Here is a 12,815-nt window from a genome sequence, read left to right as displayed (position 1 = left end):
CATTTCTCCTTGAACTTTGCTACTCATCATCTCCAAACATCACACATCATATTTTTTTTTTAAATTTTTTAAAATTACTTTTGATTTTATTCTTCTTAAATTTATTAAATTTTTCTATTCATCATCAGTATACCACACATTTGTTAAGTGTAAAAAAAAAAAACAATATTGCGTGAAATGTGCGGACCGTGAATATAATTTTTCTCTCAACTCTGCTATGCTTGCCATTTTTTTTTACTTCCGAGTGGAACCAGCTGTCATTGACATGGCATGATTTTAGTCGACTATGGAAGAGGAAGATAGAAGCAGGAAGTCACAGGTTAGCGCGCTTCTCTTCCCGCCAAATCTTCGTGTGACCGTTCGAATTTAACAACTTGAAAAATGTCTAACACTACTGTGTTTTCTTTGTCTTCCCTTGTGAGAAAATGTGCTCTACTCCCTGCAATTTCCCAAGCTAAGCAAACCCATGCCCAAATCCTCTTTCATGGCTTCCTTACCAACGTGACCCTTCAAACCGATCTCTTACTGGCCTATTCTAAATGTGGCTTTCTCCAAGACGCTCGCCGAGTCTTCGACAATATGTCTGAGAGGAATATGCATTCTTGGAACATCTTGCTCGCTTCATATGCTAATAATTTGCTTTATTCGGATGCTCTTCATGTTTTCCTTGAGTTTGTTAAAATGGGTATTCGACCTGATCATTATACGTTTCCTCCTGTATTTAAGGCATGTGCTGGAATCGGAGATGCTTATCTGGGTAAGATGCTTCATTGTTGGGTGGTTAGGCTTGGATTTGAGCAATACGTTGTTGTTGGAAGTTCAGTTTTGGATTTTCATTTAAAATGTGGGAATTTAGTTGATGCAAGGCGTGTATTTTCAAATATGTCATCTAAAGATTCTGCTGTTTGGAATTCGATGATTTCTGGTTCTGGTAGGGCTGGCTTTTATGCGGATGCTTTAAATTATTTCAGAGGCATGCTTAATGAAGGGAAGAAGATGGACTCGATGATGATTCCTAGCATTTTGAATGCTTGCGGAGGGGAAGGAGACTTGATAAAAGGGAAGGAAATTCATGGGCAAGTAGTTAAAAGTTTCATATTTGACGGAGATGTTGCAATTGGTAATTCATTGATTGATATGTATGCAAAGTGTGGATGCTTGCATGACTCAGAAAAGGTTTTCAGGAGCGTGCGTGAGCTGAATTTGGTAACTTGGACCACAATGATATCTTGTTATGGTGTTCATGGGAAAGGAGAGGACTCGCTGGCTTTGTTTAAGAAAATGAGAGATTGTGGGTTTAAACCTAACTGTGTCACACTAACAGCAGTTCTGTCTAGTTGCAGCCACTCAGGTCTTATTGATCAAGGTCGGAGGATTTTTGACTCAATAAGTTTTGATTATGGATTGGAACCCAGTGTAGAGCACTATGCTTGTCTGGTGGATCTTTTAGGTCGTTTTGGGTATCTAGAGGAGGCGCTTGCATTGGTTAAAAATATCAAGCCGGTGGCAACAGCAAGTGTTTGGGGTGCCCTACTTGCAGGTTGCATGATGCACAAGAATGTTGAAATTGGAGAAATTGCAGCTCTTCAGCTCTTTGAATTGGAGCCTAGAAACTCTAGCAACTACATAGCTTTGTGCAGTATCTATGATTCTCTTAGCATACGGGATGGTGTGTCACTAATCAGAGTAAAGATGAGGAAATTGGGTTTGGTTAAAACTCCTGGTTGTAGCTGGATAACCATTCAAGGAAAAATCCGTAAGTTCTATCAAGGGGACCATTCTCATCCTCAAAGTCTGGAGTTACACGAAATGTTAGATAAGATAATACAGGCATCAGTATGACCTGGTGATTGTGGACTGGGAAACTGCCTCTAAGTACAACCGTAGGTTGCTAATTCAATGTTCTTTGCAACATGACTATTACCATATTTAATGTCTCTACCTGTTATCGGGGTTGGGAATACTGCCAAATCTTTTTAGTTGCATAATGCACTGCTGGAGGCTTCATTCAATTTATGCAAACACAATTTGCACGTCAGCATGATCCATGAATACAAATATACAAGCTATCGGACGATCTATACATTGAAAGTCGGCTAGGCTTTGGACTTTCAGACCCCTCCTTTCAAGGCAAACTCCTTAACCTGCCCAGAGATACCATATTATTATTATTTTGAGAAGAATCCTTTACCTTTTAGGGCATTCATTCGTTCACAGCTTATTTGCTTGAATGTCAGGTCTTGTCCTGCCAATTTCTTACCTTCTGGCAAGCGGCTTGTACTACTTCGCATTCCTGATGGTATGCTTCCCATCATTTAAGTAAATGTTTCATTTGAACTTGGACAACTCATTCTGCTACCTGATTCAGTATTATAATGCAAATCTCCCTTAAACATGAATCTGGCTGAATGGTGTCTTCCCAACATGAATTTCTAGGGAAAATTTTCCTTTAGATGGCAAATTTGGCACATCTTATCCAGTTTTCAAACTAATAGTATGCCACCACATTTGGGAAATCTTAAATCAGGGAAGCTTATATTTGACTGCTAATTGCTAAATTCATGATATTGTTCGTTATTCATGCCAGAATATGCTCACAGATTGATTGCTACATGACAACACACTAGTTTATGATACACACACAGACATATAATTTTTTGTATTTTCACCTATCTTAATTATATAGATATTCTATACATGCTTGGAGTTTGCAAGGGAAACCCCCACCATAAATACTACCAACCTTACGTTGCCTTGTGCGCTTTGTTCATCTTGTAGATCTATCTTTTTTTCTTTTTTCATGAAATATTACTCAATGTAGAAAGGTAAACTCGCTACCCCCCATACTTACAGCCAAGCAGTATTTCTTACATACATACATACATACATACATATATATATATACACACACACACACATGGATCTATAGTTGGACAACCTTAACAACTTTTATTCCAACAAAAAACATACAAATTTGGGTAAGAATGATAAATTTCCGATTATTATCTTATGAAAAAATAATTGTATAGAAGGGATTATTAATCAATTTGTTGCTTCTCCGGTTCATTTGTGTGGCATTGATTCAGGCCTTTTGCTCAAGATGGTAATGAATAGACCCAGAAGAGGATGCTGCCGCTTTAATAGCTTGAAGATGATCCTCTGCAGATTTAAAATGTGGACGATCCCTCATTTTTCATGATCTCTTCCTCAATGGGCATGTCCTCTTTGATCAATTAAACCTTAGCTCACTTGCCATTTGGGCCCCGTATGATGGCTTCCTGGACCTTTCTATGTTCTTCAATAATTATTATCTCAGTTTTCCAACTTTCTTTCTGTTCTTAATGAAGCAGCACAGAACAACTGAAAGGAATGCAAGAAAGAATGGACCACCAAGAGTGAGACAAAGACAACTACAATAATATTTGAATGGTGTCCTGGTGGAGGTGGAACAAGATCGAGGTGGTGATGGAGAGATATGATGAGGTGATGGTGTCACAGTTGGTGAAGGAGGTGAGATTGAATGACGGGGCGGTTTTGCTGCTGGAGGTTGGTGGGTAGAAAGAATGATGGGGTGGTGTTGCCCATTGTGGTGCAATGGGGCCACGGGATGGGGTTGCCTTTGGAGGGGATGGATTACCATGAGATGGTGCTGCCTTCGGAGTAGAGGGAAAGTTAGGGGTGGGGCCACTTTTGGAGGTGTTGGAGAATTATGAAGAGCCGGTACTTTGGGAGGGAATGGAGGGTATTGGTGGGGAAATGGTGAGGAAAAAATGGAAATAAGTACTCTTCAAATTTGTAAGAGCCATTTCAGTGTTTATGTAAGTATAGAATTGTGCTAGTATTGGGGAATGGGCAACTTGGCATGTATTCTACGTATTCGCAGGCCTGATTAACTGTTTTGAATACTTCTAATTTTTCATTAACTTCGACTCCTGTGCAAGGATTTTGCAGAAGTGTCATTGAATGTATCGAGAAATACTTCATAGTTTAATTTATTTACTTTTCCCTTTCCATAGATTTGAAAACCCATTTGTAAGCCTCTTGGTAAGAAACCATACAGTTGGATCGACTCTTTGTTTTTTTCCCCTATATTTCCCGTTATAAATTATTTATTATTTATTTTCTAACAGTGTGTTTATTGGTTTGAAGTGTTTTTAATGGTTCTCCACCCTCTATCCCTTTGTATCTTGGTTGAATTGACTTGTATAAAGGGTGAATTACTCGATGAGGCGTCATAGCAGCAAGTAAAACTAAAACTTTCATACCTCAAAAAATCAAAGATACAAAGTACTCGATAAAAGAGTGAGCGGAAGTACTCACCAATGGATAAATCGTACAAAATACTCCATTTAACAACTTACATTCCTTGCACATTGATAGAAAGGCACAAAGATAGAATTCACATCGCACTTATATACCTCCCCAAAAATAAGAGAGAAAAAACGAAGCCAAATCTCCATGATCATGCTATCATTCTAGTGTCAGTAAATTTGAAGGAATTTTTGGGTCACTATCATTCTATCATGCTAAATCGCCATGGACCATGCAAAACTCATGCAAATGATCTTTGATGACAAAAACTCTAATCAATATTGTGAAAAAACCTACCCTCTTGTTCTAGCCGATGAAATTGCAAAATTAGCAAAAGAGCATTCCAATACTTGCATACTAATAATACCATAAAAAATGAGTATCTTACAACTTTATATTAGATGGGATCGAACCAGTGAGAATCACCTTAATTTCATTTTTTATCGTCAAATCTTGAACCTCCAATGCAATAGAAGAAATAGAAGTCACCAAGATTGGATTTGAATTGACTCGAATTAGCGAAGGAGTCTAGAGCAAGTGAGATCGAACTTGATCAAACATATGAAATCAGATAAGTTGGAGAGTATATCTGTAACGCCCTAATGGAAGGTCCAAATCACATGATCTATACTCTAAAAGAACTAGTCAATAATATAATTGAAGTCCTATTAAAACCTTATAAAGAACAAGAACTTCTCATTCTCAAGCAATGTGAAATCTCATTCACCACCTACCATTATCCTTATGATATGGGGGGTATCACAATATATGTATATATAAGATGGAGATGGAATTTAAGTCGATCCTATTCCATGTAAGGGGATGGTTGTATTGGTGGAGCAACAATGTTGGTGAGGTAGTGAAGATCTTCACAAGATGACATGGAGATAAAATAGTCCGAAATTGACCATGCATCACTTTCTTGACTAGCATTTGAACTTTTGATTGGGTCAAAAAGCGTTGCGTCAATGGAAAGGATGGGCTGATGACTGCCTGTTTGGCGTTTCGATTGTTCAGACGTTTGTAGCAGACAATAACTTCTAACAACCTTTGCATGAATTTTACAACTTCCAAAGCCAGTTTCCAATCCAAATAATAATATCATGGACTGGAACCTCAACATGGATTGCCTATAAATGGAAAAGAAAATGAGTCTTCATTCGTATGAAATGCAAATAAATCAATAGTATGAAAGGCGATAGCAATTTGTAAGCCTATTTATTGACACATGATCCGACACGGTATATCGTATCAATAAACATGAAAAAAATCATAATTGTCAATTTATAAAAAGACCTTAACAAAATGAGGACTGCTACATTTACAAACGAATTACGTAAAAGTAATCTTACAAATTGATATAATTTTATTTGATTCGTTAAATCTATTTTACAATAGAAGTAATTTTATAGTCTGACGAATCACATTAAGTCACAATGGCCTTCGAGAAAAAGACTCGATTGTCAATTGGTCTAATTTGCGTCGCCCCAGTGCTTCAACATGTTCTTCCAGTTGCAATAATTGTCTATGCATTTCTTTACGCGTTGATCCCTTACTTTAATCCTCCAATGCCCGTCCGTGTAGTTTGCTTTCTCGGCTTGCCTACGGTCCCATTCTAGCTGTGCCTTTTGCGGCGATCTCAACAGACAAAACTGCTGCAACAGAACTGGCATTGCATCATGCACTCTCCACCATTTTTGGTGAGCGACATCGCTTGCGAACTCTTGTAATATATCAACATTCCAATTACAATCGTAGTCACGGAAGCACATCCATGGCTTCACCCCCAGATAGTGAAGAACATAGAGAATTGGAGGCTCAGCGCCAAAGAGCCTAGTTTTCATTTGCTTAACTTCTTCCTCGTCACCAGCCCAGAAATTCTTCAAGAAATTCATGTGTCTTGGAATCCTATGCCACCATGTGAAGATCTCGTTCAAGTATCCTTGGTCACCTCCATTATAGGACACAATCTCGTTGATGTGATCCATCAAAAGCTGGAAAGTGCAATTTGAAGGCTCAACTACCATTACACCAGAGTTAAAAAGTGTGCCATTGTTCCCCGATGCAGATATTTCTGGCATCCCAAATAAGAAATCGATGTTTCTGAGCATAAGCAAATCAGCATCGATGAATATGATCTTGTCATAATCTGTTAACTGCCATAACCGGAACTTGCTGTAATTCCATTCGTTATAGGCATCTTTCTCAGCTTTTGGGTTCCTGATCCTCTGGATTGTCTTAATCTTCCAGCCTGCAGCTTCAAGTCCACTCCTGTGGTATGCACTGATTGTCTCGTCCACAAGGATAACAAGGTCTCTTGTGGAGCCAGACATGCGGATGCTCTGGGCAGCAGCAATGGCTCCACAAACATAAACGTCAGCTGAATGCAGAATCGTTGCATATGCTTCTCGGTGCATGTTTTTTGAGTAAACCAGATCTGCATTTCTAAGTGTTATATCTATACAGAGATTTTACAAAACAAACCTATGACTTGATTGATGTATATGTTAAATTTGCTTTCGTAACATCGTTTAAGAAAAAAATTAATATTTTTGGATTAGCACTTACCACTGCCCCTGCAAGGAAGTGCAAGTTCGCAAGAGCCAACTGGGAGCTGGACTTTTTGTCTTAGCGCATTCAAGTCTGGTTTGTATAACCATGAATTCCCCTCACGTGAAACAAGTTCCTTGCAAGAAAACAGACTTGGTTGTGGGAAGCACTTGGTAATAAAGAGCAAATGCACAGGATACAAGCCTTTGAAAGAGGCTGCTAGATCAGCAGCTGCAAGCTGCAAATGCAAACGAGCCACATCTCTGGACCAATTCCCTCGTTCCGACATGGAAGCTTAACAGCTATAAGATCGAGTCGTATTCCGGGGGGTTTAAGCTTTGGGAGAGATGGACAAATTGGAGCTTCAGTTTCTTCTTCCTCGTCTATCCACTCTGGGTATAAGGACTCCCATGTCACATTTTTTGCTGCATGGTCCAGTTGCAGATCAACGCTTTTGGCATCAGGAATGAGCTGCTTCCAATGATTGACTTCACGCTCATTGAAGTTCAAAATACCAATTCCCCAATTTTCACTATTCTCAGTCACCTTCTCAAGAACTTTCGTGATGTCATCCCAAGCAACGTCTAGATTTGATAGATAACGAGGATCTGGACCGCCCCATATCCACCTGTCAACAAAACTTGGCTTGGATTACTTCATTTTTTGCTATATTCAGTGAATAACCGACGGTTAATGCTAGATACAGTAATGTGTTATATAAGTGCTGTATATTTTTTTTGAAAAAAATTAATTTTTTTTTATATGAGTTTTATAATTATTTATTTTTTTAAAAAGAGTGTACGATCCTCGTATAGTCTATGATATGACCGTAAACATCATTTTATCTTCTACTCTAGGCAATTATTGCGTTTGAAAATTGCTGTTTTTAAGTTAATCATTACTTTTTTTATCGTCTGATGATGTGGAATCAAATGAAGTTATTTTCTTTTTTATTTTTCATTTACTTACCAATCATTTGATGCCGCATAAAAAAATATAAAAGAATGACGGTCAAAGGCTTACAAATATTATTCTTCATTTTGTTTTCGTGTGCATACCTTGGCTCTTATCCTTTGCCAAGGGGAAAAAAACTGGAAAAGTAATCACACAGCAAAACATCAGATATCAGTAACAGCACATTCGGGAGTAGAACATTACATACCCAGAGCCAGAATGTGGTAGTTGATTGCTATTGTAAGCCTCTGGAGAGTATAGGAAAGCTACAAGTGTTCCAGATACGATAATTAGGAGCACAAGCTTAAGCAGAGCAAACTTGCATCTTGAATTTCTATCTTGAATGGATATATGGAAAGGCTTAGCTTTGCTTTTTTGAAATCTTCTCTTATAAACTTCTTCACTGTTCCAAGTTAGAAATTTAATTACAAATCTAGTAAACAAAACGAAAAGATTAGTTCATAAAGAAGAACGAAAAAAATATTTTGATGAAAAAATGCATCAAGAAAAGCAAACTTTATTTGTTGTATTCATGATTTACTTGCTTGTATTGTATGTACTACTTTTGTGCTCATCATCTAATGTATCATTTCTGCAAAATGTTACTTTCTGGAAGAAATCACAAATGTCATGTTTCTAGCTAATTTTAGATTCTTGAAATGAGATGTGATGAACAGTTCATCTGTTATTACACAACTTTTCAGATACACTCCCAGCCTAATATTTGGAACCTGATCTTCAAAGGAGAGAAGAGAGTATAACTTGGATCCAAAGAAAGAAAAATGTTTCCAAGCTTATAATGCGATTGTACACAGTGCCCTGCATCGGCCACATCAAGGTTTATGTAATCATTGAATCGAACTCGTATTCACGAACCTAATGAAGTGATTTAAGAAGAAAATAATGACATAAAACTGGAAGTTACATGCTTACAGTAGCCAACTTTCTTATACCAATGTAAATAATGCATATATTTCAAGCAAATAAAAAACTCACACTGATGAAGATAAACGATGTCGAGCCTCAAAAGCACCACCGGAAGCAGCACCCTTTGCTCCTCTCATACTGATCTATTACAAAAAGAACATTGCAACATCTGTGCACGAATAATTGGAAGAAAACTGTGAACTTCAAAAAATGATAAATCAAGAAATGGTTAATGGTTTTACAAGGAGTTGCTTGTTAATACTTGGTTGTTCATAATAGCATGCAAACAGCGATCATACTTGAGACCAAGAAACCCAGAAACCAAATCCTTCCATTCAGATATCAGAGCTATGAATCAATTTATGCAACAAAGAGGAAGAATGCATTTGAGAGAGAGAGAGAGAGAGAGAGAGAGAGCATGAATACCAGACCGTATTAGGAGCTTTGCAGAATAAGATGATAGTTGAGGGAGGTTGAAAGCGCAGCGAGGGAGCAGAACAATATAGACAGACTAACGACCAATTGAATTTTCTATCCATTATAGAATTTTGGATTTCTTATAAATTTATATTTTTTGTTTCCCAGCTACTTTTTCCATGTCTTTTTTTCTTCTCTCAGTTTTTTTTGCTCGATATTTCTTCATTTTGTTACGTACTTAAGCGCTGTTTGGACCGTGGGAATTCAAGGTCGTCACTTTGTTTTGCAAGTTCCCTTGAGATAAGATCCACTATTTTCACTGAAGTCAGATCCACTATTTCTTTGTGTGCTTGTTTTTCTTGCAGGTTACCATCTCTGTGGTGTGTTCTGATTTAGGTTACGAGTCTTTATTTTGGCCGTGTAATTGGATTATATGATTATAATAGTTTTGATGCCACTTTATAGTTTAGATGCACCTCCCAAGTATCGTGTTTGTAATCACGATTTTCCTTAGTCATAAGTGAAAGTAATTAATAAAATTGAGATACCGTCCTCTTAAAAAGATAAAAAAAAAAAAAAGCACATTGTCATAAATGGAGTGCGTCATTATATATAAAAGAAATGACAAGATCCTTTTGGCACAAATATCTCTCTCTTGCTGCTCGCTTTTATTAATTATGACAAATACTTCAAGATTGGATTCGGTAATACAATGTTATTTTCTTTAATCTATTATTTCTTTAATTTTTGTGACAGATCAGTAAATATCAATGCTTTTGTAGTGCCAAGAAATGAATTAGAACTTGTACTCAACGTCACAATTTAGACCTCATGTTGGTATCACTGATGGGTACCCTTAAACAAAGAAAACGTCTTTTACAGATCAAACTCTTCAAGGATATTGATCAGCCAGATGTTTTATCTGCCTCTGAATATGAGAGAGAGAGAGAGAGAGAGAGAGAGAGAACTTGAAAAACCAGTCTCTTTGTTTCTACGTTATTAATCGAATGTTTTATTTTCAAGATAAGCCGTAAGTGTAGGTATTGTCCTTTCTCTTCTGTTTTCTGTTCCTAATTTTGTTGATCTTAATGAAGAAGCAGATGCTGCTATTTCAAGAATTCATGAGCACCTAATTCTAAGCCCAATTAAAGACGATTGATTAAGGCTCTATTTGGATTCAAAAAGTGTTTTATCTCATTTTATTTCATCATTACAATTTTTCTAAATTTTCACACAAAATATAATAAACAATTCAACTTTTGCAAATATCAATTCAACTTTTTTAAATTCTAAAATAATAATAATATTAAAAAAATAATATTCTAATAATATTTTTTTAAACTTTCATCTTTCATCTAAAACAATCTCATCTCATCTCTGAATCCAAATCAATCCTAATTCTATACGTTCTTGTGCTTTCATTATAGTTTCAGTTTTCTTAATGCACAAGGAACACTAATTATCATTAAGTGATATAGGTTTAACGTCCCTTTCAACGACCATGGCTGCCACCAGACTCCTCCAAACCCCAATAAAAAGGTAACTGAAACAAGGGATTATCAAATAATGACTGAATTAGTATTGAAATTGCATGCCAAAATGGAGACCCACTTCATGTATTTGGTCCTACGTACTATTTTCTTTGAATTCAAGTAAAAGATTCAAAGAATGATATTGCAGTGTTGTAAAATGTTTCACCTAATCATGATGATGCCAACAAGTATAAACCTTACAGTATCGCCAAAAAATCTGGAGAAATCAAAGGCAATACATGATATATGTAGAGACGCGAGAAGGTTGTTTCCATACTGTATTAGAAGCAAAGCAACCGAAAGGGCAGCGGCTGTATATATACTACGAACCGAGTACTCTATCCTCCTTTTAATTTAAAATTGGTGTATCCATTCTTTGCCCGATAATATCGGGCCGGTACAAACGGATGGGTCGGGCAAACCGGGTACAAAGGCCCACCTAGTAGTTCTAGAGATGACCCATTGCAATCACATCCACTCTATGTCGTTGTTATATGTTCATCCCGCTTGCCTTTTAATTTAAGATTGGCTTATCCATCAATCTGTCAAGTAGAGTAGGAATGTTTTAATTACAAAAAGATTTTATAAAGTAAATTTATAAATTTAGGTAATTTGATATTATACGTTAGATTATAAAGTTATTTTTATTGTAAAATAAATCTAATATATCTTATGAAACCATGTCAATTTGTGAATTTATTTTTGTAGAATCTCTATATGACTATAGCACTTCTATTAATGCAAAAGGATGGACCAAGCAGGCCGTATACATAAGCCCACCTAGTAGCTCTAGCTATGATCAATAGTAGTAATTTAGAATATCTGAATATATATGTGAATAGTAATGAAATAGTTTAAATTAAAATGTTGTATTGGGTTTTGAGAAATATAAGAGAAAAAATTGAATATAATTTATTTTAATATAATTTTTGTTTTGAAATTTGAAATGGTAGTATTGTTTTTTGTATTTTGTTTGAGATTTTGTAAAAGTTATACTGAAGTAATGATTAGATGAAAAAGTTAAAAACGTAAAATTAAAAGTATTATGTGTTTTATAGATGTTTGAGATGAAAATATTTGAAAATAATGGTATTGCTAAATGGACATATCCTTAAGTTAATGGATGGGCCAGGCAGGTTGTGCACATGGACCGACCCAGTAGCTCTAGTTATGATCAATAGCAGTCATTACCACTATATGTTGATAAAAATTTTGGTGTCGTATCTGTCCCCCACACGCCCTGTTACTTCATTATAAATTAGACATTAGACACTGGCAATGGAAGAAGTTGCATTGTTATAAATTCGTCTGCCCAATGATATTGGGCTGAATGCAAAGGAATGGGTCCAGCAGACCCAATGTAGAGGCCCACCCCAATAGCTGATCTAGTTATGATCAATGGCAGTTATTGTCACCATATGTTGTTACATTTTCGTGTTGTATTTTTCCATATGACGTTACTCCATTACAAATTAGGCTCTGACATAAAAGAAGTTACATTGTTTTTCAGTTGATTTTCTTTTGATGTGGTCGTGGCTATTTGGTAGGTCGAGCATTTCAAGCCATGTGGGAATAACAAATTGGGTGAGACTGAAGGTGAACTCATGTTTGATGAAACCCATCTTTTTTATTTGAATGATTTAAATAAAAAAAAAAAAAAAAAAAACGGAGAGAGAGAAGAAACCTTATGTTTACAATGTCCAATGATTTCTTTAACTAAACTTTCAATGCAGTCTCTATTTAAAGACTGTACGAAGTTTTATTTTTTTAAAAAATAATAAATATAAAATTTATATAAAAAAATTATTATTTTAATAATCTCATTATTTTTTAAAAGATATATACTACGCTTATACAACTAATAACTGTGTTTAACATTACTTGAAAGTAATGCATACAACGCCCATCCAAACATTTTCTTTTGGGGTATAGATAACAATAGGAAAAAGCTGGGGGCTATCGTTGAGTTTTTTTTTTTTTTATTATTTTATCTTTACTTAATAATTAAGTATGTATTTTTTAATAATATTGTAAACTTTTATTTTATAAAAAATATATTTAAAAGTATTAAAAAAATATATAAAAAATAAATAAAATCAACTAACGAGAGCTCAGGGTGGGAGT

The 12,815-nt window shown here is 35.8% G+C and overlaps 1 protein-coding gene and 1 pseudogene across 1 annotated transcript; one reads left to right on the top strand and one right to left on the bottom strand.

The window, feature by feature from the left end:
• Positions 1-216: 216 nt before the first annotated feature.
• On the top strand, positions 217-4,011 carry LOC121253065 (pentatricopeptide repeat-containing protein At5g04780, mitochondrial-like). Its single transcript, XM_041152960.1, has 2 exons — positions 217-2,299; positions 3,087-4,011. The coding sequence occupies exon 1, from the start codon at positions 382-384 to the stop codon at positions 1,840-1,842; it is 1,461 nt and encodes a 486-aa protein (XP_041008894.1). The 5' UTR covers positions 217-381; the 3' UTR covers positions 1,843-2,299; positions 3,087-4,011.
• A 1,763-nt stretch (positions 4,012-5,774) lies between these two features.
• LOC121253064 lies at positions 5,775-9,483 on the bottom strand (annotated as a pseudogene).
• Positions 9,484-12,815: the final 3,332 nt, after the last annotated feature.

Source organism: Juglans microcarpa x Juglans regia, chromosome 2S (genome assembly GCF_004785595.1).
Source record: "Juglans microcarpa x Juglans regia isolate MS1-56 chromosome 2S, Jm3101_v1.0, whole genome shotgun sequence".
NCBI classification, from domain to species: Eukaryota; Viridiplantae; Streptophyta; class Magnoliopsida; order Fagales; family Juglandaceae; genus Juglans; species Juglans microcarpa x Juglans regia.
The sequence above is the reverse complement of the archived record's forward strand: the minus strand, read 5'-3'. Positions and strand labels throughout refer to the sequence as shown.

Coding starts and splice junctions, on each gene's coding strand:
- LOC121253065 (XM_041152960.1), top strand. CDS start 382: ATGTCTAACACTACTGTGTTTTCTTTGTCTTCCCTTGTGAGAAAATGT.